The sequence below is a fragment of the Dicentrarchus labrax genome, unplaced genomic scaffold, assembly GCF_905237075.1.
Source record: "Dicentrarchus labrax unplaced genomic scaffold, dlabrax2021, whole genome shotgun sequence".
Lineage (NCBI taxonomy): Eukaryota > Metazoa > Chordata > Actinopteri > Moronidae > Dicentrarchus > Dicentrarchus labrax.
Genome location: NW_026136714.1, coordinates 4036922 through 4063932, shown reverse-complemented (window position 1 = coordinate 4063932; position 27011 = coordinate 4036922). Strand labels below are relative to the sequence as shown.

The 27011-nt window shown below is 38.6% G+C and overlaps 2 protein-coding genes across 5 annotated transcripts in view; one reads left to right on the top strand and one right to left on the bottom strand.

The window, feature by feature from the left end:
- Positions 1–13918: 13918 nt before the first annotated feature.
- Positions 13919–16453, top strand: cmklr1 (chemokine-like receptor 1). Of its 2 annotated transcripts, none has more exons than XM_051421740.1 (2): positions 13919–14040; positions 14178–16453. In XM_051421740.1, the coding sequence occupies exon 2, from the start codon at positions 14212–14214 to the stop codon at positions 15244–15246; it is 1035 nt and encodes a 344-aa protein (XP_051277700.1). In that variant the 5' UTR covers positions 13919–14040; positions 14178–14211; the 3' UTR covers positions 15247–16453. The 2 variants fall into 2 exon arrangements, with proteins under 2 accessions (XP_051277700.1, XP_051277701.1); XM_051421741.1 differs by having other exon boundaries at positions 13933–14027.
- Positions 16454–17898: 1445 nt separating this feature from the next.
- The window catches only part of wscd2 (WSC domain containing 2), a 40306-nt gene continuing 31193 nt past the window's right edge, over positions 17899–27011 (bottom strand). For all 3 annotated transcript variants that reach the window (XM_051421717.1, XM_051421718.1, XM_051421716.1), the window contains exons 5-9: positions 25024–25145; positions 24768–24942; positions 22624–22788; positions 22336–22536; positions 17899–19796 (exon numbers count right to left, since the gene is read on the bottom strand). In XM_051421717.1, coding sequence (XP_051277677.1) covers positions 19444–19796; positions 22336–22536; positions 22624–22788; positions 24768–24942; positions 25024–25145 — 1016 coding nt within the window. In that variant the 3' untranslated portion in view covers positions 17899–19443. The remainder of the gene's footprint in view (positions 19797–22335; positions 22537–22623; positions 22789–24767; positions 24943–25023; positions 25146–27011) is intronic.

Genomic DNA, 27011 nt, shown 5'->3' with positions numbered 1-27011 from the left:
ACAACAGTAATGTGATGTTTCCTCTATCTCCCTCCGACCCAGCAGCCTGGTGAACCTCACAATGCATGCTGAGACTCCCCTCTGCTGCTCAGAGCAGGTCAGAGGAAAGAGATGTGGCTGCCTGTGTCAAACCGGTAATTACTGGGGTTCTGTCTCTACAGTTTTCCTGCACTGGGAGAAGGTGTCACTACCACTGTCCATGACACTGTCATACTGGGATGCTAAATTGAGAAGCTGTGAGACAAATGATGTTCATTGTTAATGTGGATCTCCAACATGTAATATTCCTGGGATCAATATTTAAATGAGCTGTTTCTGTCTATAGAGGCAGAGGGTTTTGTTCTATGTCCGCCATGTTGAATCACCATGTTTCCACAGTAGCCCATAATGGGCTTCTGCACACTTGGAACGGGAGGGTGAAACGAAGGCGTGTAGAAATAGAACAATTGACAGTAAAATATAAAAATGTACTCAAATTTCTTCACATCAATAATGCATGAAGTTAACTAATACTAATTTATTTTAATTACTTTGTAAAAAAAACCTTTGTTTCTTAAAATGTTTTTTTACTTGAATCTTGAATGTGACACAAATCGTCTAATGAGGTATGAGGATTTTGTCTTTCAGGTAAGTTCTTACATATATTTAATATTCTGGGGAAAAAAACACTTCATATACACTGCTGTATGTGTTCAGATACACTCTATAATGGCTGTGCTGTAACCCACAGCCTCTTCCTTTAAAGACTGAGAGAATGCATCCGTCTCTTCCTGACCTCTGATTCCTAATACATCAAGGTCTGCGAGGTTGTTCAAACAAACAGCTTGAGTCCGGCTTGAGAGTACTCTGGCCACAACATAGAGTATATCAAACACACCCCTTGTAGTAAAGCTCCTCTGCTCAGTTCCTTTGTGAACGCTGCAAAACTGTCTCATCTGGAGGAATACAGTTAGCGGACTGGACTTATATTCCAGAGAGTCCATAAAATGCAGCGAGACATTAACCAGGGGGATTATGGATCATTAATTTTACTGAATGATTGTGCAGTAAATACATCAGAAGTCAGGATGGCAGTGTGGACGCCTGTTCCTCATGACTTCTTGCCTGAAGCCTGGAGAGACTGGACGTAATTTAATGAATTCATGCTCCTATCTCTCTGTCCTCTTTCTCATTGTCACATTGTCCCCTAAAGGGAGCCATTTCACATAGAAACACCCTCCATGGATGACTGAACAGCGACAAAGATTTGTGTTTGTGTGTGAGGGAAATATTTGTTTTTGGTGCAGTACAACAGACAGGCTGGATTTTGTATCTGATCTTTGGTCTTGATGATAGGCTTGATGTGTCTGTCATATTTGCTTGTTTGTCAGTTGCATATACCCTCAGATTAGACGCTCTCCCTCAGGCCCAATCTCATGTACTCAGTCACCTGCTCGAGGGCCTCAGCAGGGCCAACAGGTGAGTAAATGATCTTGGGGAAAGACAGGAGACAGAAATAATTAGGTTTCCACTGAGGGGCAGCCATTACCAGGGACCTCCCTCGGGCGCTTCTTGATGTTTCACTTATTATCTAACTTCCACACTGGCCTGTGCCGTTCAGTGGGTGTGCAAGCCGCCAGCTCTGTCAAATGTACCAATTCCGGCTCTAACAGGCATATCTTACAGCACACAGCAATGACTCAGCAACTGTGGGCGGCTCATTATTTTCTTCACCCACCAAGAGATGACTGGATGGTGACTTTGTTTGGTTTCTTTGGTAACGTACAGGGGGGAGTACAAAATGAAATTATAGTACCTTATAACACGATTAAATACAACACAATACTACAGAGAGCTCCCCTGAAACTGCTCGCCTTTAGCTGTTTTGTAGCTCGTTTATGAGACTTTGCAAATGCCGAGCGGGGATTTTGTGGCAGGGGAAACTAATCATGCCGTCTGAGTGGAACTGCTCACAGCCCCAGTTTGGATTGCTTTTTAAATATTGTATGTGTCTGCAGCCAACACACACACACATATAATATTTTAGGCGTAATGTCTGTATCAATTTTGTGATTGCACTTTTTAGAGTTTGTGGTCTATTTTAGAGTGGGCTATGTTACCCAATTAACTATTCTGTGATACCTTAAGTGAACTTTATGAATTTGACTTTATTAAATGTACAACACCGAGTTTAAATCCACATGTGCATTCAAAACACCAGGGTTATTTGCACACGTTTTTAGCCAGGATAGCTGCACGGCTCTAGCGATGGCACTTTTAGATGGATTGCTGCGACATTTTGTACATCCATGGTGCCCACATCAGTCTCTCCAGGGAGTCGCGATGTTGCCATTGCAGCAATTTACACAAATTCCACCACTTCCTATGAATTCTGCACAACCTTGCTTTTTTGTCCAATCACTGTAACATTTTTTTGTAGTTTCCTGCACAAAATCTCGAGCCATATGTCACCAAACTCACTTCCTTTGTTCTAGTTGTGAAGATGCAGACAATGCAGACATTTACCCTGTTCAAACAGTGTGATTTCGGTTTTGTCTTCAATTTTAATGAATTACACAACCTGAAATAGAAGATTTCTGAAACCTTCACTTTCAGTTTGGACACATTGCACCTTAGCAAAGATTTAGCCAGGTGGCGCGGTTGTCATCCTGCATAATGAATGAACAAACAAACAATTTTTGCAATTTCATTTCAAGCAATGGCTCAAAACATTAGAAAAGTTGCAGTGAAATCATTTTAGGCTGCAAAATCCCCCAAAACATCCTGCCAAATGGTGGATGGATAAATTATGTGCCACCAGCGGGTTAGAAGGTTAAAACTCAAATACCTGCAAAACTAACAACATTCTTCACAGCTGCAGTTGTGTTTAGTTCTCATCAGCAAATATATGCTAACATGCTAAACTAACAAGGCTGAACAAGTTAAACCTGCTAAACACCAGCATGCTGAGGTTAGCATTTAGCTCAAAGCAACGCTTTCCAGTTTTCTTTTAATTTTGAAGTGTTACATGTCACATGTTAAACACTGACAACCACATGGAAAAGCTCTTATTTAAAAAACCAACATGTTCATCACATGACAGAATGATCAGTGTATATTGCTTGCAGGTGGTATTTATGCTCCACAGGCAACTAACGCCAGCGACAACTGATAAATTATTGTGGGCCCATATGGTAATCATACAAGGACCCCATCTGGAACATATTAAACACGGACACATTGCCAGCGGCACTCATCCATCCTTTCCCTGCAGCTTCACATTTGCAAGTCGTTGGTTGCCAGAGTTTCATCATCTGCTGCAAGACCTCAACTGAAATGCAAACTGAAGTTCTTCTTAAAACTTCTTCCAGATTATTATTTTAAACACACTAACATTTAAGAGTCCTGGTATTACTCTGATTTATATGATGCCACAGATGGACTGATTATAATAATCTAACAGATGTAGATATCTGGAGGCACAACCGAATGTTGCAACAACGTGATTACAAGCAGAAATCCCATGATCATGAGTCTGGGTCACTTTAAAGGATTAGAGTTGTTAATTGACTTTTTTCACTGTCATAGGATCTGTCTGATCACTCTAACAGGATTTAGATGGTTAAAACCATCACAGATGATCAGATAAAACCACAGATCCAGGACCATATTGGATTATCATAGCTGCACAATTTATGACATTTTTATCCTATTAGTTCAATTTCCAATCTGAAAGCTAGTTTTCTGAACAAATGTGCATGTGCTGGATTTTAATAAAGGCAAAACACTTATCGTCTTATCCTGTCTTATCATTTGGATTTACGATGTATATTTATTTTTTTTATTTGAGTGTCGTGCACCATGTGGTACCCAGTCCATATTGGCTTACAAGACAGTAGACAGCAGTGACAGCCAGGATGGCCACATGACAAATTACATAATAATAATAATAAATATAATAATGTTATAAAGTGCTTGACAAAATATATGCGAATAAAGTTTCCATACATAAAAGTAACCATAGAAAATACAGTTAAAACATGAAAATAAAACAACACCAAAATTCACAAGTAAGACATCACAAAAGGGTTTTCTGTAAAGATATATACAGTAGTGTACTGACAAGCTCGATCCCCTTGGGCAGCAAATTCCAGAGCCTAGGGGCCCTGATGGCAACAATCACCAGCCTTGACCTAGGGACAGCTAACAAGGGCAGGCTTGGTATCAAGTTATTCAAATCAATCTTGAACTGAACTGGCAACCACTGAAGGGAGGCAAGCGAGAATAGGAGGAGTATGTGTTGGTGTTTGTTAAAATTGGAGCTGCAGCATTCTGCACAAGCTGAAGCTGAGCCACTGAGGATTTAGAGAACATTTCAAAACAGTCAATTTCCATGACAGAAACATCTTATTAAGTTGGATATAGTGTTCTTTGTCTTAATTGCCATGCAGTATCTGTAAAATTATCCTCAATAAAGAGCCAACTAAACATTTCACCTTCAGAAGAACCAGCACATATCAGGGTTCTTCAACTGGATCACAGAAAACACATAAAGCTGCTCTTCAGGAGTACCTTTATATCTGCTTACCTCAGTTGCCAGTGGACACAATGACCTCTGACCTATCTTTAAATTAAATGTTATATAAGGTTCTATGTGGTAATCTTCTTTGATTTGAACATGAGCTTTGGCTTACACCAGATCTCCTCTTTCCATTGTTCCATATGGATCTAGTTTTTTGTTATTACACTGCAAATTACTCCTGAAAATAAGATGTAATTCAGAAAAAGGAAAATATAGCAGAATCATATCTTGCACAAGGATAGCTGTGAGTTTTTATCCCAGTTAAAGATATTTTTGGTCAGCCTTTCCTCTGGCGACTGAACAAGCCGCTTCCACAGCCAAACTAAAACCTCATGGCTCACTGGTCTTGACATTGGGAAGGTGTGCAATGATGCAAACAATAATACTAATCAAATCCATTTACACTAAAGTAAAAAACCTGTTTTAAAAGGAAAGGAGTAGAAAGTGCAGATATTTGTATAAAAATGTAGATGTCATATAAATAAATACTCAAGAAAAGCAAAGTTCCCACCTCAGATTGTAAAAAAAAAAACCTACTGTTTCTGTGTTGTTCTAGCTGTGGCGTCAACATCTGTATTTAGCACTTAATACTTTTGTTGACGTTGAATTGGTCTGAAGGTCCATCAGTGGTCGCCACTACAAACTGACCTGTCGTTTGGCATCAGCTCTGCTTCAAATCCTCCTTTAAAAGCAGAGAGGTTATAGGCACCAGGTCAGTGAAGCAGTCAGACTCTGCTCTTTTCAAGCCTTTCAAGCTCTTAAGTTTTTCTCTTAAGTGTTTTCTCCTCAGCTACTCCTGTGTCCCATGACCTCCATTCCTGCTGGGGGAGTTTGCAGGCAGTTGACCTCTGTCGCTTCTTCTAGTTTGTCACAGTGACAGAACAGCAAGAACTTGCAATGTTTAAAAAAAAAACATAATGTACCTCTCATTTTTAACAGAGAACTAAACTACTCTACAAAGCCAAACCACAGTAATTGCAATTTGGGTCAAAATTGAGTTATGACCGAAACTGAACTTTTAAATGTCTGTTTTATCTCAGAGAAAAGAAATGAGGTAAAATTGCAGTAACTACAAAATCCAATCAAAAACACAGGCAGACTGCAGTAAATGTCGTTACAGTGACAGTCGTCCAAATTGATAATGAATGAAGCTTCAGTGTCTGTAAATCCTGAATTCTAGCCAATTTCTAGGAAAATCCAGAGATCCAGGGAATCTTTGTGTTCTGGGAACTCATACTTACTTTAACTGTGCATTATCCGCTAACCTGATCATTGTTGATAATCATAATAGATTGGATATTACTGTGTCAGCACTAAATAGCTAGACAACAGAGCACACTGACATTAGTTTACAGACTGACGTCCCCCCTCCGGCTTTGCTCTCTCTCTCTCTCTTTGGGGGTTGCAGGGAGCAGACAGTACAGCCATAATCAGGTGTTACATTGCACACTGTGAAGCTAAGTCATAATTAATATAAAATCAACTTATTATTGAGTATTTGAAAATTTTTTACGTAATCTTAATTTGTTGCTTGGATTATTTTATCTCAACTATTTCAACTTTAACAATTAAAAAATACGGATCAAATGTAATACGAAATCAAATTAGGTTTATGGTTTATCTCCAGAAATCCGAAGTCGGAGCTGGGAATGACATTACACCCGAGTTGACCGCGTTCCAGTACAACTTGTTGCAAAACCAAGCCCTAGCCAGGTTAGTCATTGTTAGCAATACCAGTTGATAACAATGCATTAAGTGCTCATACAAACATGTTCGCAGACAAAAGTTGGACAGTCTGAAAAGTGAAGCCAACCCGGAAGTGTCTTAAACTTGCATTCTGTGTAAAGGCCAGCAGGAGGAGCTCCACTGGCTGCAATAAAAAAAGATACCATTCACTCTAATGAAGAAATGACCCGACTTCTCACTTGATTTATGAGCTCAGTAAACAGTTTCCTGATGAGTTTATGGTCTCAATCGCTAGTTTCAAGTCTTCTTCTATACATTATGATGTTCATTTAGTAAATTATGATCCCATTTAGAGTAAAATAGACAATAATTTGGCGTGGCTACCTTATGACTGACAAGTCGTTCTCAGTGACTCCGTCCAGCGGACGAAAGATCAAACTGTCAAACTAGGCAGTGCTGCTCAAATACGAAGCAAGATTCTGTTACTTCAATGACTATATTATGACGTATTAGCTGTAATACGAGACTGTGTGTGACAAGCCGAGCTGCCATTATTTCCTGCTATGGATGGATTCAGACTTACACGTTCAAATGGAACGCACCATTATATTTTCTCAGGAAGCAGACACTGAAGACTGTAGTTACTGCACTTTGCCTTTGCACTACCTATATATCTGTTTAAGGTAATATAAAGGCAGGATCTGCATTTTTGGGGTCAAATGATGATTTTTAAACAATGAAAATGACTGAAAGAATACATATTCAATTAGCACATATGTAACAGCTGTTCTACCTATGATGCATTTGCCTGGACAGTCAAAAAGCTGTTTTCTCTATTTCACTGCTAGGTATAGTTACTGTGGTTTGCCTTTTAGGGCAGTGTGTGTATATACTTATGTGCAGCTTTCTATATGAGGAAATAATGTCAGAGATGATAATGAGGAGCAAGTCTTATGTCTTCTGTCTGTATGAGACGCAGATCTCTTAACTCTTCTCCTCCTTCTGTGGGTTGGATGAATAAAAGCCTGTTAATGTAAAGATTTAATATGGAGCCGTGCTGGTCCATCTGTGCATATTACTGTTGGCATAGAGCCAGCTCTAATCCTCCTGAGTGTATGTAGAGTATGTGTGTGTATGTGTACACTCACATATGTCAGTGCATGTGTGTGTGTGTGTGTGTGTGTGTGTGTGTGTGTGTGTGTGTGTGTGTGTGTTTATCTTCTTCCCTCACACGGAAAAGACAAATAAACATTCATGACTGGAGCTTCTTTTGATCTCAACTGAACTGTCTGAGAGTAAATCGTTTCCTCCTTAGTGACTGGTGTAGATACATAATACAGAAAACAATATCATGGGATTTACCAGGATTCATCATATCACTTTAAATGTTTTCTTCTTCATTCAGTGTCACTACTATACAGTATTATTTTACTGTATATTCTTCCTTATAATATTAATAATAAGAGGAGAAGAAACCTTATTTCTATAGCACAATAATGTGAATAATGTAACACAAAGTTCTTCACACAGCAATAATGAATCAGTATTTAAAGCTGCAGTAGGTCACTTTTATAGAAATAACCTTTTGTCATATTTGTCATAACTTAGTAAACTCAGGATTGGACTCAGATGCAGCAGGCAGCAAGATGATTTAATGTATATTGAACTTACAGGCAGGTGCAGGTATAAGTCCAGGAAAAACAAAAACCAACAAGGAAACACAAGATGTTTGTTGCAGAGAACGGCAAACAGGCACTGACCATAAAGTGCAGCTGAGGCTGATGGTTATGTCAGTACTTTTACAAGTATTTGATCATAAAGTATTGGACAAATTGAAATGTTGACCTGATTTAAGTGCTAGAAAGTCACAAGGCCCAAAGTCCTTACAATTCATCCTCTGTGGACTATAAATATCTTTTCACAAATTTCATGACAATCCACTTAATCATTGTATAGATCATTCAATCATTCAATAACAAGCAAAAATGTCAAAGAGGCTCGTGGCACCAAAGACATCAGGATTTGTCCTTTGCAGTTCATGAAGTAGATGTTGAGATATTTCAGTGTGGACCTTGGTGGACGTTATAGAGCCATGCCGCAAGCATGGTTAGAAATAGTCCTATTGCCAATGGCTGTTTTCCCATAGCAAGAAAAATCTAATAAGAGTTGCAAAAGCTTAAGAGTTTTTCCACACGACATCAAACTATTGGCCTCTTTCAAACAAGCATAACTACTGTCGATGACGCTCATGTTATGTTCATAGGAAATCAATAATTCTATGGTCAGTATAGTGAACTGGTGATTGACTTGCCTACTTAACTTGCAGCAGTATTGATGATAGGCTTTAATTAGTCACTGGGGCAGTCAGTCAGACATGACTGCAATAATATATGTATGCAAATTTGTTTATCCCCACTTGCTGTGATAGAATCGCAGGTACGGGTCACAAAAATGACTTTCAGAAACTTTCCCTGTGAGTCTCTAAATTCTCTGTCACTCACTCCTCTGCCTGATATCTCTGCAGGAATTTCGAGATAGTAACTCCCTCGTCTCCCTCGCTTCACCCTTCATCCTTCCAAGTGCAAAGGAGAGACTATGGTATACGCAAAACAGAGATACTGTATGGCTGGTCTGTTCTGGGCTGGCAGCCTCCATGTAAGATATATAAAAGATAAGGTAAAACATATATAATTTCCTATTTTCAGGTGATTATACACTAATGTTATGAATATTATATTAAATTTCTGCCAGTAGATCTTCCTTAATGTTTTACACTGTAACTGTAGAGATTGACAACTTTGCTAAAATAAAATGGAACATGGGTCAATGGCATATCTCCTTTTGGTCCTTTACAGTAGGAATATCCCCAATACATTATGTCCTTTACATATGCAAGAAAATGCTGCATGCAGCACTTCATTTCATGTAATTCTATTCATCATTTAGGCAATGTGGTAGTACCTCCATTACAACAACTTAAAATGTCTCTGAATAAAGCCTGAATGCACAACATTTGGACCTTGGAACTAGCTCAGAAATGTAAGAAAGTTATAGCCTAACTTCTTTACACATTCAAACATTCACCTTGTAGCTTTTGCTTGCACAATAACCCTGCAAAATCATTGTGGTTCTGATAATAACTGATGATTGATGATATGATTTGAGGCGCATGAAGAAACAACATCCTGAGGTTAATGCCACCACTTTGTTCCACGGAACTTTTCAACATGATTACTATCTATTTCTGATATTGTGACTCAAAAACTCTGTCCATTTTAATCCTCGTTGTGGAGGTGGATTTTAGGTAAACAGATTTATGCTGTTGACTGGTGCATCTCTGCCACACTCTAATCTATATAATGGGTTTCAAGCAGCGGATACTAATGTAGCGATGATGCTCAAGTTACTTTAAAATACAATTCGAGCAGCACACTGGCTGGCAGGAGTGGAACCTGATACATACAGCGGAGGACCCTCCATCAGACTGCGGGGGAGGAGAGGGGAGACCAGTCCTGATTGCAGGAATAAATATGTGCTGTTGCTGTCAGGGCCCTAGCTTGAGGAGAATATATTTAAAGCATAAAATCAGCCTGTAGGTTAATAATGCAGTCTGGGAACTGTATATGTTCATCAGTGGAAGTGGGTAAATGGATTATTGTGAACCATGACCGCATGAATGCAATGGAAAGATTTAAGGTCATTGGTTAGAAAACAGAAATAGTCACTTTCATTTCCTGAAATGTTTCAAGACCCTTTCTTCCAGACATATTGGAAAAATAATGTGTTTGTTTTTCCACAAAAAGAACAATTCAATGTAAAAATAATTAATCATCTACCCTAAAATCTATGAATATGCTAATTCTGTTCATTTCAAGTTTTCCTGTTGGACACAAGATGTCTCCTACTTCACTGTAAAGTCCATTCTCAGTATCTGTGCATTGGTGACTTCAGGTTTCTACATCACACTTGTATAATATAAGTATAAATTTCATACTGGACCAGGATTGTTCTTTAGAGGAGAGCGATGAAGCCAAGATTAATTATTTGACTCTTACAGTCACAGACTGAATTCATATTCTGAAGTGCTGAAATGTCTAAAGGTTGTCACGAAGGACACTTGATGTGTAACAGTTTAACAAAATGAACATAATCTGTAAAAGATTGATAAGACTGTTGATCAATGAGAGAAATGTCCAGTTATGGCTTACTGCTGAGAATTAACATCAAGAGCTTGTTCCCACAATGGTTAGATACTGTACATCCTGTGAAAATGTCGATAGGGAAGTGATATCTCTGCTCAGGATTTTCTCACACATTTGTTGGCATATTCTATAACACTTCTCTGGGCTTGAGGAAAATTGAGTCAAATATATACAGTATATTCTGTTTTAAGTAATCTTCATCCTTCTGTACAACCCATTTAAATACCTCCAGTACATCGCAGTCCTGATTATGGTAAGGTCATGCTTTTTCCTGTAGCCCAGTATTTCCCCACTTTACTACAAAACTCTTCAGCAATGCTGCAAATAATGAAATTAAAGATAGCATAGTGCTTTAGTCATCCTCATAGGGGAGTTTTCTTTTCAGCTACACCTGATTATTGTGTGCCTTTGATTATTTATAACCTCCGCCTTCATTAGGAAATCTAATCTGCAGGGCACCAGCAGGTCTGTGTGTCCTCTGCAGTGAAAGTGATTTTGCTGAAATGGATCTAAATGGGTCAGGCAGGCATATTGTACGCAATTATTTCCTAATTTAACAGAGAGCTGCATGCGGTTCAGGATTTACATGCATAAGATAGTTTCCTGAACATGTGAAATTTGCTTGTTCATTATAATAATCAAGGGAACATTAGGACACATAAGGAAACGATGGGTTTTCAGATTTTCTCCACTGAACACTCAACCAGGTGTGATGCAATACAATGATGTGCTTTGTAAGCTTAACACATGTTTTTGTGTGGAGAAAAACAAGATTATACACTTCATAGAGGAGTAAAAATTCAATTACTTTGTTAAATTCAAGTAAAGTGCTACAAAACAATTTGAAATAAATTTAATTCTAAATCCTGTATAGATGACATGGCGTTATATTTAATCTAAGGGTCTTTAATACAGTCACTCTCGAGTGTGGAGGACTTTTGGCACTTATGAAGTAGGTGAGCACTCAAGGTTCAGTTTCAAACTAATTTCAGACTGATGCTTTAAAGGTCCAGTGAGTAGGATTTAGAGGCATCTAGCGGTGTAGTTGCAGATTGCTGCTCCCTCGCTTCAACCTCCTCTTCCAAGTGTGAGGTAAAAACTACAGTGGCTTGTTATGGCAATTTTTAAGAACCTGTGTTACCCTTTGACTTGGTTATTGTTATATCATATCTATTATAATGCATGTAACCCTTTGTCCTGTTTCTTTATGTGCTCTGTGTAATGTTGAGACTTCACTGTGAAGCCGAGGACATGATAAGACCAATCGTCATAACACCATCTGGTGACTGCCCCAGAACTAAGGAATGTGTAACTGTGTTAGAGTGATGCTCCAACAGGGATAAAACTAAACTGCTTCCTCTCTTCTTGGCTCGTTCGGACTTTTACACACGAGAGTGTGTGGCGGTTGCGTTGAGACCATTCATGGATGACTTGAATAAAACCTTACAGAAAGACAAGATCATACTTTGTATGCTTTGTTAAACAAATTGCCACCACAGGCTACCGTAGAAACCTGTTGGTTGAAAGACGACCGGCTGCGTATCAGCATCACAGACTCCATCAACTCCAGGCAACTGAGGTAACAAAAATATAACGATTCCTATATTCAGGTGATTATACACCAATGAAAACATAGTTATGAATATTTTATTCCATCTCTGCCAATAGATCCTCCTAAATTTTACAAACTGGACCTTTATAACATTTGGCACTTTCCCATCTATTATATTATTGTCTCTTTACACAGTGTAGTTATTAAAGATTTATAGTTATAAAGATTGTATCTCAATCTAAACTTTTGTATAGTCCACAAATGTATTATGTTGGCTGTATAGAATGAAAACTCTAAATACTCCGTGAAACTTACACATTCCTCACTTCAGATAATAAGAAATAGAAAGTGAAGGTATAAACTATGAAATCTATGGCTTTCTTCTGTTTCACCATAATGGTTCAGATAAATTCCCCATTTCTGGACATTTCTAGTCTTCTTATGTTATAATTTCTGTGTCTGATAGCGACTCTTCATCCCTCTAAACCTCATCAGTTTATCATCTTCTAGAAATGTGGGAGTTTCAGATAAAATCAGGCATCCAGTAATACTCCTCACGCATCATAACATTTTTAAAACTCAGTAACTTTACCATCTGCGGCTCTTCTTGTTGCTACTTCCCTGTGTTCAGAAGAGACACTGAATATTACAGACAGATGCATCTGCTCTGATGATTATGTCTCCATGAAACAGGACAAGAGCTGATTCAGTCAGTAATGATGGCAGAGATGTTCTGTGGCCTGTATTTTCAACAGCTGTTGCTTTGTGTTTGTTATTAGAAACATCTGCACCAAAAGCTGGGGCTGAAATATAAAATTGAAATCAATGTGTTTATTGTCGGATACTGTTATGCTTTCTGCTTTAATGAACACTTCGACCTTACATGCCTTCCTCCTCTGACTGCTTTGAACAGTTACATCTGGCCGGTAACAGGCATCTGGCAAAGAAAAGGAAAACATCAGAGCCTTATCATAAATCTTTGACAGAGGCGAGAACATGTATGTGTGTTCATTAAGACTTCTCTTTCTTTCAGGTCAGAAGAAGAATATTAAAATTCAAAACTATAGAATATCATAATAACAACAATAGTATGATTACGTTTAATAAAGCAATAACTTTTTTTATATTCTGGCATTATTAGGAAGTGAAAATGTTACTTAAGTATAATCAGACAAATATACTTAAAGCACCAGTGTGTAGGATTTAGTGGCATCTAGTGGTGAAGTTGAACTGAACACACATCGGTATTTTACGACCTGGGAATGAGAACTAGATGTGTGTACGAGAAACTCCACTTCTGTGCTACTGTAGAAACATGGAGGTTCATATATTCAGGTGATTATACGCTAATGAAAACATACCTATGATTATTATATTCCCAAATGTTAGTCACTGGACCCTTTACATTCTTAAAAGTAAAAGTATGCAGAAAAATGTCGCCAGTGACACTACTAATATGTCATTAGATTATTGTTACTGATGCATTATTATAAAAGCAGGATTTTACTGTTGCTGTTGAGGTGGACTGTAAATGCAAATCCTCACATTTATGATGCTGGAACCAGGAAATGTTTGTAATCTTTGCACTGAAAATGATTTAAACGTTTATCAAAATAATTGCATTATTGAATTAAATAACTGATTAATTAACTAATCGTTTCAGCTGTACTTGTATAAACTACTGGGAAGTTTAATTTATTACACAACCTTATATTTTATGTGTTTTGTGCGAAAAAATCATGATTTGTATCGTAGCTAAAGCTGTCTGATAACTGTAGTGACAATAAAGAGGAGTAAAAGTTAAATATGTAACAATCTCAAATCTGTACTTAAATAATTGAATAGATGTTATAAGACCTCAAAATGCAGTACTGAAAGTATTTGGGGGAATGAAGTGTTGAGAAACCACTAAGTCAGCTGATTGCAAAGCAAATGGGTTGAGTTGTGTGTCTAACACGTTTAAAGGAAACCACACATCTCATTTGACACAACACTCTGGACACCATCAAGTCAGCATCAGTTGAAGGTCTGCGCTGCTGGTATGGCATAGTTCAAAGATCAGTAAATTTTGTATAACAGTTAATTTAGATTGAAAAAACATTTTCATTGAATAATCTTTGTTGGAAAATGATGTTGAATTTGGTCATTTTAAATGTTTTCCTTTTTTCTCCCACAGAAATCTCTCATACAGTTCTGTACTTCGAGGCAAAATGGAATTCCAGTATGATGATTTAGATTATAACTACAGTTATGAAGGGAATATTACTGAACCTCAGGAGTCCATTTTTCAGCAGAATACGACATGTGTAAAGGACACCTTGTGTCTGTCTTTGATCGTGGTCAGCGTGGTCATTTTTCTGCTGGGCTTCTGTGGAAATGCTTTGGTCATCTGGATTTCTGGTTTCAAGATGAAGAAGACGGTCAACACCACCTGGTACCTGAGCCTTGCGATCTCTGACTTCCTCTTCTGCGCCTTCCTCCCGTTCAGCATCACCTACATGGCGATGGAGGAGTGGGTCTTTGGCCAGTTCATGTGCAAATTCACCTCCGCCATTATGTTCGTCAACATGTTCAGCAGCATCTTCCTCCTGGTCATCATCAGCGTCGACCGCTTTGTGTCAGTAAGGTTTCCAGTCTGGGCCCAGAACCATCGCACTATTAAAATGGCGTCCATTGTTGTTTTCCTGGCTTGGGTTCTCGCCATCGCACTGAGTGTTCCCTCTATGATCTATCGGGATGTTGGCACTCACATGGGTAAAAAAATTTGCCTCAACAACTATGCATCGCCCTCACACAGTCACAAGATAGTTGCACTGAGCCGCTTCCTTGCAGGGTTTGTTGTCCCGTTCCTCATCATCATCATCTGCTATTCTGTCATCATCTCCAAACTTCGAACCAACAGGATGACCAAATCCACCAAACCCTTCAAAGTCATGACTGCCCTTGTCGCCGCTTTCTTCGTCTGCTGGCTGCCCTACCATGTGTTCATCCTGCTTGAGCTCAACCACCACAACTACAACCACAACATTTTAACTATCGGACTCAAAGTAGGCACTTCTATGGCAGCAGCGAACAGCTTCCTCAACCCAGTGTTGTATGTCTTCATGGGCAACGACTTCAAGCAGAAGTTCAGGAGCTCTGTGCTCTCAAAGATGGAGAACGCGATGGGAGAGGAAGGGCGCACCATCAGCCGATACCTGTCCAGGTCCAGCTCCATGGACGGCAGAGCTTCCACACACATCTAAAGGTGACACATTACTCCAAAACTGTTTCACTCATTGCAACAAAAATACTGTATTCAAATGTGCAATCAACAGAAATATGTTGCATGTGAATCAAGTTTATTTATATTCACAGTAGAAATTATGCTTTTTGTTGCACTTTTATACTGTTGGAAGCATTAAGAAATCTGTTGCCAATTTAGACTCACCAACACATAATGCTGTTTCCAATACCTAAACATTTAGCTCATTCTGCATTGCACACTGTTGGAAGTGTTTTCAGAGCAGTATTTGTAGAAAGTTAAAATTTTGTTGTAAAATAAAAGGACTGTAATTATGTATTATATTTTCTCATAACAAACACATAAACACGTATAATCATTATATAAAGCATGGTTTGATATTATATTAAGTAAAATGAACACTGGAGAGGCTCCTTTCACAACAGCAATTTGCATGCATTTGCAATCACACACAGTGACAGCATCATCTTTCACAGATGTTTGTTGCTTGTAAATTGCAGATTTACTTGCAAGTCTTGCAGCATGCGAGAAATTAGTGAAACAAATTTAACAGGAGAGGAAATTATCTTGTGTTGCAAATTGCAGCTTGCATGTTGCTCATTTGCTGTAGAATTGTAGATTGTTGTACAGTTTTCATTTGATTTCCTTGACCTTTGAACTACAATGATAAGCACAAGGCTACCCATTTGGAAATAAAGAGATGATAATGAAGAACACACTGAAGGAAAAGAGCCAATTACTGGTATTTATTTTGCATGCACGTAGCTGCTCCACCCAAAATACCCTGTGGTTCTATTTACTGACACAGTATGCAACTATTTATGTATTGCAGCTTTAATGTGTGTTGTATCAGACTGGACAAATATTCTGTGCAAATGGGTGGAGGAGACTGCTGTTGAGAGTTCATTCTTGTGAATAAGAGAAGTGGAGAAATAGCTGGTGTAATCCAGTTTGTATACTATGAACTGTCTTGGACAGTTTATTGTATGAGCTGAATGTATCTCTTGAGCAATTCAGTGTAGCAGTGACAACACAATACACCACAATACCATACACCCAGGTGTTATAATCAGTTGACAAAGAGTTTGTTGAATTGACCTGTATTTTTGTTATTTTGTGTATAAGAGCTGTACAGTGAATGTAGTTGTAGTGCAATAAATGTTTGAATGTTTTTTATCCTTGAAATAAAGATGTAACCCTTACAATAAGCTCTTTGGGGTATTAATCTCTTAAGCATGATTTGCAATTCGAAGCTAGTTTCCTCGAATAAATGGATGTAACAACTTCTTAAAAATACATTTGTTTTGCGAAAGCATGATCATGTTCAGATGAAAACTGAAGTAGCTTACTGAGAACTGTCATACAAGTTAAAAACAAGTTAGATTGGGATTAGAATATTATATCTGCAGTTATTTGCAATGAGCACCAGCATTTCATCGACAGCATAATTGATGTATTTAATAGCTCACCTGCAGTAATAAATAGAAACAATATCACCCCTATCATCACTGGTTCCAGTATAGCATGACTTCCTTACACAGCATGTTTTCAGGCACACATTTGACGACACTTAAAAATAATAATAACACATATGAGCTCATGCAACATCTCCGGGGTTTAAATTAGACTTCCCCTGAAGATGTACTCTGCACAAAAAAGGACATGATTATTGTGTATCTGCTGTGAAGTAAACCTTTGAATGATATCTCTGGAAAGTAACTTCTTGCTCAAGAACAACTCATAAGGGATCATAAGAAGAAGAAGAGTGCCTGGTGATTTTTTTTTATGTTGAAACAGCAGACGATAGGGGAAGAAACAGACCGCAAAAGGTTACACGAGACACTGGCAGAGAGTCACTGTGAAACTAAAGCTGCATTAATCAATATTTTCATAATTACCATTGGACCATGTGTAAATCTGAAAGGGCCTCAGTCGAAGCCACAAACACACAGACAACAGACGGTTTTCACAGCAGCCATTTTGCCATGAAATAGTGGGGTAAACACAGGCTTTCTCTGCCATTCTTGGTAGTTTTGGCAATATTGGCCTTTTCAGCTTGTGGAAGACTCCGGTTACACACAGGTGCAGAGGGGAGGGGGCAGAGTGTGTGGAGGTAAGCAGGTAGATAGGTTGGGCTTATTACAGGCATTTTTTTTCTTTCAGAGCATTTGATTTGTTGATTTCTGTCGGGATGTAAAAAGAAATTCAACAAAGGTAACACAAAATGCTTCTGAAATAAATTACCTAACAATGGAGGAGCCTGGGGTGACTGTAGGGAGATCCATCTACCACGGTGCTGGAAGTAGTGGTGCTGAGGATGCTGCAGCACCCCCTAAAATCTAAACGTATGACTTTTTTTTACTGGGATTTACACGTGTTCACTGGTATTCATGGCTGCTAAAAAGTTACAAATAATAACGATTAAACTATAAATGATCCTGGCCATTCAAATTCATGCAAAAACCATGAATGTCATGCATTTAGCATTTACTAATTATTATAAAGACTGACTTTCTCTCAGCACCCACCAACTCCGACTGACTTCCAGCCTTCCTGTCATCTACTATACATTTTCCTTTATCTTCAAAAATGCACCTTCTTACTAGTCATCTTAATTAATTATCTGTAAAAGAAAACAACCAACCACAGCGTCTCATTTTATGTAGTCATTTATTGGGCCTTATCACATTACATTCATTCCATAGAAAATACATTCAAATGTGACACCATGTTCAGAAAGTGCCGGCTTGTCAATGAAAGCAAGAGCCAATAAAGTTTAAAGCATGTGTTAAAAATAGAAACAACTTCTCCCGTTTGCTTGTTGCAATACAAATATCGTAGATGTGTGAGCACACACTATAAAAATATATTTATATCATACTGAAAATGGAAGTCAGTTCATGTTTTCTGGCTCTCAGTCACCAGTGTTTTATTTATTTATATATTCATGTATTTATTTATTCATATATTTGTTTATTTTTAAGCATATGGCATAGCACATTGAGTACCGTTATAAGACGTGCTGCTTATAAAGTCTGAGCAGGATTTTTCACACTTTAGTGGAGATTTTTTAAATTATGAAGAGTAAAATGACCAACAGCTTTAACTGTTTCATAGCTCTTCTTACAAGAAAGCAATAAAAATAAAAAAAACTGTTTTCACATTCAGTATGATTAACTGTCTTAAAATAAATCTATAACGATGACTACTGCTAAAGGTAACCTCCAATCTATAACACGTGTAATGCCTAATTCCTCAGTGATCTTTGGGGCAAGTGTTGCACAGTGTAGTGCTTTTTGGATTTCTGCATTGAGTCCAGTGTTAGGAAAACATATTCACATCCAAATTAGTCAACATGTGCACTGCACACGGAGATAAATAAACGGTGTCGAGATAAATCCTCTTCTCTCCTTGAGTCAGTGCCTTCAAGAGGGATTGTTCATCTTCTTGAATACGAGGAGCTGAGAGTTCTTTACCTGTTCATCATTGAAAACATGATTTCTCTTACATACAGTAAGTTGAGTAACTTGCAAAAACTTGGAAACACACAGTATCGTCATCAGGTAGTTATATCCTGCATATTGCATTTTTCCCTCCGACAAAGGGCTAAACGTTTTAACGTTTTCAGTATGTATAAAATAGTATTGTTCTGTAACTTTGATAGCAGCAGAAGATTCATACATTTTGATGTTTTGATTTTTCATAATTGTTATTTCTCTTATGCACAAAATAAAGTCATAAAACACACTTTGCAGTATTGTATAATATTTTTTAGGTCAAACGTTGTTGTCACTGGCAACAGATCACCAAGCACAGTCAGATGAGCCTCTCTGTAGTCACAGCTATTGTACCTTCTTAATGTTAAGGCATGTGCACATGCCTACACAGCACATGTGCATAGCAAGGATAAGAAGTGCTTTTCATTCAGACAAAGAGAAAAACAAACCTCCCCAGTTAAAACTGCATCTTCTATTAATTCATGAAGCTGCTGAATTTCAACAGAAAATTAAAAAGGATGAATAAAAAGTGAAAATAGGAGAGTTAAGAGAATTTCTTCTGACTACAGCTTCAACCTATGTGACTTCACAGAAAAATAATTGAAAAAACTATTCCAGTCATGTAATCCTACAAAAAATGTCTGTTGATAGAACCGTTCAATTAAAGGAAGAAAAAAGGGGAAATGAGAAGATCACATTTATCATCTTGGCATATATTCATCTGGAACTCCAGACATCTTCCTTTTCTTCAAGGCAGCGTTTACCGTTCTGATTAGTTCATTGATGTTAGCTCGCATTTCAGGGGTATAGGGGTCATATTCAAGCTTTCGCAGCCCCGATCGCTTGAAGTTTCCATCCTTCTGGCCTTCAACGCAGAGCAGGCGGTCCTCAGAAACCTTTAAACCCAGAAACTGCACCATCCCCTTGAGCTTGGAGAACAGGTCCCTCTTCAGATCCTCAAAGTGGACCACATGGACATTCTTCCCATAATTCAGCCAGTCCAACGTGTGGGACGCCCACCAAGGGGCATAGTTCCTCACAAACTCGGGCCACTCTGCAGAAAAACAAATAAGCAAGGTCTTTAAGGTGGCCAGTGTACTAAATAAATATTCTGCAAATGTAAACCACTCAGCTCGTCTTACTGGGCCTGTATTCATCTAACTTTTAAGAATTATACGTAATTTCTCCACTAAAATTGAAGAATAAAACAGATATATCACATTTATCAAGAAATCTGTGAAGTGTGAAGTGTGTGAACAGTATAAATGTTTGAGATCAGCTCTCAAATGGTCACATAGTTAATCACATGTATACAACACATCACAATGTATATGAAAACAGCAGCTGTAAAGAAATGTGTTAAATAGTTTTGGTTTAAGGAGTAAAACTGACAGACTTCTAGCATCTAGTCTCAAATTCCTCTTTTAGTCTGATAACAAAGAAAAGTGAAGTAAAATAAATAGCAAATTAAAGTGTGAATGGAGGGGAACTGAAAGTCATGACAGCCAAACGCTGATGTCATTAAACTCGAGGAGTCTGTTGCAATTCATAGCAGCGGAGCATTAAGGTGTTCCTAAAATGTTTGGACATTCTTGATTGTCAGTCAAACTACAGAGGTACCGTAGGAAAATCCTTTGCTTGCATCTTTTAGTCATTGATAATCTACTGGCCCATAAAAGCAGCGGCTGGCAGGAGCTGTGCTGCATTAGCGTGCATATTTACTGTTCGGAGAGGTGGTCGTTAAAGTTTAAAGCCTGCTGACTTTGGAGTGCTGTCTCAGAAACCAATGAGAGAGGCAATTTTAGTACCACAGTGGACAGAATATTATATACTGCATAAAAAAACAGAACCTGCTGTATAGACACACAGGAACTGCATCTGTGCTGTTTCAAAAGAAGAGTTTAAAATAAGATGGAACCAAAATAGTTTAACATCCTGCTCAGGATTTACTGAATATTAGTTAGATTTCGTTTCTTGTTAGCAGAGTTTAAAAAAAACCCAAATAAAAGGGTTTTTTGGAAAGAGCCTTCAATTTAATCCACCACTGGAAAAGACCAGAGTGTGCTTTGTAAAGTGACATGCCCTCCAAAGTAAGTTTCTCTTGCCCCTGAGTTGACTTTATGGGGCCACACTGGAAGGCACCAGTGTCTGTAACATCATCCGAGCCCCACAGTCTCCCTCCGCAGAGGTGCGTGCATCATATCGTACATGCGGTGCCCCCGAACACAATGTCACACTGACTCTCAAACTGGATCCTCTCTCTGTATTCGAAGTGGCAGCTGTCATAAAGCCTTTCTCTTCACTGATGTCACTGCATCATTTCCCCAACAACAGAAGGAATAAGCATTCATTGGAAACGGCAGGCCAAATGTGCTGATGTTTTCACAAAGCAAGACAACTGCTGGGTCGGCAACTCTCCAGCCTCTGGAAAATCGATTAAACCTCAGAGAAAGTCAGAGAGACGGTACGCGGACAAGACAAAACCAGTTGCCATGGTTACCGAGAGCCACTTTGGTGGGCGAACGCACTGAGAGAAGGAGAATATGCATGAAATATGACAATATCTCAGCAAAGGGCATAAAAGTTTATAGATTAAGAGTTACTGGACCCAAAGGTTTCATTTCTTTAGGTTTCCTTTCTTTAGTTAGACCATGAACAATGACCTTTTATAACACCTCTTTTAATCATCGGGTAGACTCGAGAGGAATTTAACTTGACTGAATTGTGCTGACACATTATTAAACAGTTGCACAATGGAAAATGTCCAAAGACATCAAGCAGCAAATTCATCAAAGAGGGACAAATTAAGTCTGTAAAAGTGCACTGCCTTAATATAAAATATGAATACTGAAAATTGTAAATCGAGCAGCTAATTATTACATTAACTATACGATGATTTTGTTTATACTTCCTGGGCTGAATCTTAAGAGGAAGTTTTTCTTGGATACACATACATCAATGCACAAATGTTCCCACGTTTCAAACGCTTTCTTAAAGAAAGCGTTTAACATTTTGGGGAATTTGTCTGGTGAAGAATTGGAAGAGATTGCTGATATCACTAAGGAACAAGCTGGTTTTACCTGGTGACACAGCTCATGATGTGACTAACAAGAGCAACTGTGGTTTGGTTTACTAATCGTTTCAGTTCTCCTTTTTTGACAACAGACTCAGTGTCTTCAAAAACCTTGTGCTCAGCCACATTGGTTTATAAGGTCAAAACCAACAAAATAGCCCAGGGTTTATGGCTCATTTCCATGTAATTCTACATCATCGTTGACCATTTCCCAGTTTTTTTTTTAATATTACCACATACTCTTGGTGGGTATTTTATTGAGTCAGGCTGGAGGGCTTATAGGTTGTGTTCAGGCATCAATTTGTGTTTGTTTTAGTATACAGGATGGGGCGATGACTGAAATTAAAACTAGATTTTGGCCATAAGCTCATAGATTGCTAAATTTTGCCTTGTAAATTAAAAAATATTTAAAATAATTTCATATATTAAATAATTGATATCAGTTACCAAAACAACTACTACTTTTTTTTTTTTTTTAACATATTATGCATGATGCACTGTTACAAATATAGGGGCTCACCTTTCCCTCTCCAGTGGGCCTGGGAGGCAAATCCAATGTGGCCGCCATATTTTCTGTTAAATTCTGCCATGAGGGCTTTGTAGGGGTTTCGGATCATGATGATGCTAGAGTCAAAGGCTTCGATCTCCTTCCTGCCGCTCTCATGTGTCTTAATGCAGATCGTCCTCCCACTCCGCCAGTGGTCCCGCTCCCCTTTAAATCCTGTGAAACAACAGTATATTTAATCCATGGAGGTGTATTCATGAATAAATATGTTGAGAATCGTGTCAGATAAACATCGAAGCATACCTTTATTGTAAAGGGAGCCATCAAAGTAATAGCTGCCGGTGTAGAAGCCGGTGGCGAGCTCTATGAGGTGGCGAGCCCAGGTGTTGCCGGCTCCAGGGAAACTGGCGAGGGCAATTAGCTGCTTAGCACGAGTAGGGAGGAAGTGCCGGTCCATGCAGCGATTATCTGACAAAACAAACCAACAAGCTAAATTATTGATGTGCTGTAAATAATGTGTCATAATTTGCGACATTGCGGTAAAAGGTTGGGTGACGACAATAATCTCTGACTGCATAATATTTGACAAGTTGCTCAAGTTGATCAAGCTTCAAATAGAAAATGAGTCACTCTTTATGAACGTAGTTGTTTAATAATATGTGCTGAGGAAGCGTTGTTATGTTGAAACATAGGAAGTTTGTGGTAAAGACATTTAACACCATTAAAGAGAGAGAAAGGTCAGGGATATGGATATGGTATTCTTTTTTGTTGTGTGTGGTTTAGCTTAATTCCTCTCAAATTGCCCAATAAAGCCCACTCACTGACGTTAAAGTGTTGGTTGAGATTTTAAAAATAAAACAAAGTAAAATAGACAATAGGCTATATAATAATTTCTGTTGCATAAAGTTCCCTTCCTGCTGCCACTTGTTTTGTTTTTTGTTGCTTCACAGCATTAAAACCGGCTTTTTTGTTTACTGGACTCTCTCATTTTTTGCTGATCCAAGCCACAGCTGTCTCGCACACTGAAACAACGCACACAACAACACATATGACAAGAGACACATTCAATCAATGCCTTTTGAGGCGATAGTTGTGAATAATAAAACGTGTTAATGATGTATATTATTTTGCTAAACATAAACAAATATGCTTTTTGTAAAGACGGTTGACATTTCTTATGGAAGTACTTAGATATGAAGACTATATAGCTTACTTATATTTTTAGGCTTTTGACCACTCACTGGTACAATACATGCAACACACTTTCCATGCAAAGTGCCAACTGCTCACCAGAACGGAAACTGAGCATTCACACACAGTAACTTAGGGTCACACTTTGGGGTTCAGTTTCATTCTCAAGGACACCTTGACATGCAACTTTTCACACTTAAACCACCTTATTGGCATCAATGTTATGTATTTCCTGTACTCTGGGTGTGGGTGACACTTGCTGACATGCCTTCGATTGTACATACTGCTGGTGCTGTGTTGACAGTGTTGGGGAGTGGTGCACTAAACTAGCAGCTCATCTACATTTTGCAGGAGCTTACTGGTAGTTCAATTATATCTATCTGCATAGTGATTCAAGTACTTAAATTACCTTTTTTTTTTTTTTTTTTTTTACATCTTTTGTGTAGTTAACTACTGAAACTATAAGTTATGGCCCATAAAATATATATTCTTAATTTTACCATTGCTTCTCTACTGTAATCGAACCCCCTTTGACCAACCTCGCCCCCTTTTTCTTTCACCCAGACTGTGAAGGCATGCCCTGCCAATGCATTCGTCAGGCAACCACCACCCCACACTTGACCTTTGCTCATACAGTGACAGCGTCATCATGGATAAACCTCCCAAATCTCAGCCTTACTTAGGCAAACACATGACACTAACTAACTCAAGTGGGCACTTGGTACCGGGTCCCAAAATCATAAAACTACTCCGATACCCACATCGATACCACTTTACAGCAGTGCAACGTAACCTCTCCTTAGTTAAGTAAGTATGTGGAGGAGACACAATGTCAGCAGTTTGGAGATATTTTAGCAACTTTCACAAAAACATTAGCAACATTCAATTTTTTACAGAAAGTGAGGAACATCTGATGAAAATTAAACATGTTTTCAAAGCCATTATTAGAGCTGTAAGGGTATTATTAAGTACTCATATCAATACTCTGTATTGGAAAGTACCCAAATATAAATATAAAAAAAGTTGTATCCCTAATTAACTCAATTGAGTGGCATTTTTGTATTATATTTAATTATAATTTTGTATCACATGTATAGTACATTGTCAGAACTACTTTTTCTAACTTTAGTTAAGCCAACTTGATTTCTCTCAAGGGTGATTTTGCTGTAATTCAACTCCTTCCAGTCTGAAGTAATTGGCAGCTTGTAAAGCTTTCCCAACACTATGTGCTACCAAGAGTTAGCCAATTTTTTTACCTTGAACCTGCGTCTGGTACACCACAAAGTACTTGTCGTTCCCGCAGCTCTCAAACTCCTCCCCGTGGCAGCGGTTGAGACACATGTCCTCGTTCTCCAGCTCGTGAAGGGAGAAGAGAGGAGTCGGGAAGCCGCAGTAACATCGATCTCCAGCCAGGACGGCCAGTGATTTCTCCTGAAATAAAAACAACTGTTACACAACAAAGACACACTCACGTGCACAAACGTACATGCATGAATACACAGATCCCCTCACCCTCTCCGTGCACATGTCCACACATTTGTCCACAGACATGTTTTGGATGACTGCGCTGAAAGGAAGTGCCAGGGTGACATTGTCTGGCCTGTGGAAACAGCCTTTGAAAATGGCGCTGCCGTCTGAAACAGACAGAAATGTTATTCACCAACAGGAAAAAATAACCACAATGCACTCCAGTTTCATGGTTACTGAACACAGCTTCCGTCCGATTGGCCTGTATTCACTGACCCCTGATGAAGAGATCCCACTGGGACTCTCCCCCAGTCTACTGAGACCCTGACCTGCCAGAGGACTCAACCAATAGCAGCATTTTCATCCCTGCAGTGTGTTGATGACCTTTAACCTCAGGCCCACACTCTGATCTGTTAGACCATATATCACAACAGCAGGGAAAAGCTGCTTCTTTCTATCACAGGAAGTTGATCTGAAAGATGTTTCATATTTTGGATATTTCCAATTTGACACACTTCTTAGCTTAATTACAGAATGATTGGGCAATTATTCGTGTTCAGCCTCAAGACTTTTAAGAGTGATTAATAAAACCAAACAACCAGAAAAGAGAAAGTGGTTTTAATTCATGGTTGTACTGTTTATCAAATGCAGCCTGTGACAGGAAGGTTGTGAGCAGCATCACTGCATCAGAGGTTGAAAACTACAGTTTTGAGTCACACAAACATCCACTTCACATTTATTTCAGCCTGTCAACATGTCAGCCGTGCTGATATACATATAAAGCCGTCTCTGCTGCCTCTCTACATGTGAAGCATTAATAACGGAGGAGGGAAACGAACCACTTAAAGCTTTTTACTGTGACAGATACTATGATGAAGACAGCTTGCTTTATATATACATCATGGTATCACTGAATAAAATATGTAAATGGGGCTGCGCATCTGAGTTATTTCTTTCTACCGGAACAGAACCTCACAACTCTCAGGAATGTTAAGCTATTCTACCAATGCTATGAGGCTTTAAAACAAGGTAACGGCCTTTGCAAATTAGCCATAGTTGTGTGTGGGTCTAATGTTTTATTCATTTTTGACCTTTTTGGCTGACTAAAAGTTGCATTTTTAATGTCATGTACATGTTCTCTTTAATCCCCCGTAGTTTAAGTTCAGTGCATGATCTCTGAAAACAATCATGTAAGGATAATACAGGTCTGTCAGTAGCATTAACCACAGAACAGCAACCTCAACACATTTCCTGCGTTTCCTCTTTGGTGTTCTGAGCAGGGCTCACATGACGGAAATCGGGGGCAGGGGTGAAAACACAAACATGAAGAGCATATTCAGCAGTCTGACAGATAGTCATCAGAAGGGGGAAAAGCAGAAATGAAAATAATAACAAACAAACAACACTGCACTGGACTAGGAGGGTAAGATTAAATTAGCTTAAAAGGTCGAGCGTGTCGGATTCAGTGGCATCTTGCGGTGTAGCTGCAACTCACTCGTTTCTCCATCCTCTTCCAAGCATGAGGGAGAAACTAGGGTGGCTGAAAAGTGTGAAAAAAAACGCCCTATCTAGAGCCAATTTATGGTTTGTTCAACATAGCAGACACCACGGCAGGCGACCCGCTGTGTCTGTAGATAAAAGCAGCTCATTCTAAGGTAACAAAAACACAACGATTCCTATATTCAGTTGATTATACACTAATGGAAACATAGTACCTATGAGTATTATATTCCCCTTCTGCCAATAGATCCTCCTAAATGTTACAAACTGGACCTTCAAATATTCATCTCACATGTGTACACCAACGGTCTCCTTTTGTATTAACAGATTCTAAGAAGTAATAGATAGATGAGAAAAAGAAAGAGCAAGTCAAGTGGAAATTTCCTCACCTTATGGTTGGGGCTTTTAAAAACCTAAAAAACCCCCAATATCTTACAACATTTTTTTTTAACAAACTACCACAACATGCAGATGTGCAACAGTCTTTTTCATTTCTGATAATCCTCCCCCCAAAAAAACCCATCTGTTCAACA

Excerpts from the sequence above, each read along its gene's own strand:
- cmklr1 (XM_051421740.1), top strand. The coding sequence starts at position 14,212 with ATGGAATTCCAGTATGATGATTTAGATTATAACTACAGTTATGAAGGG.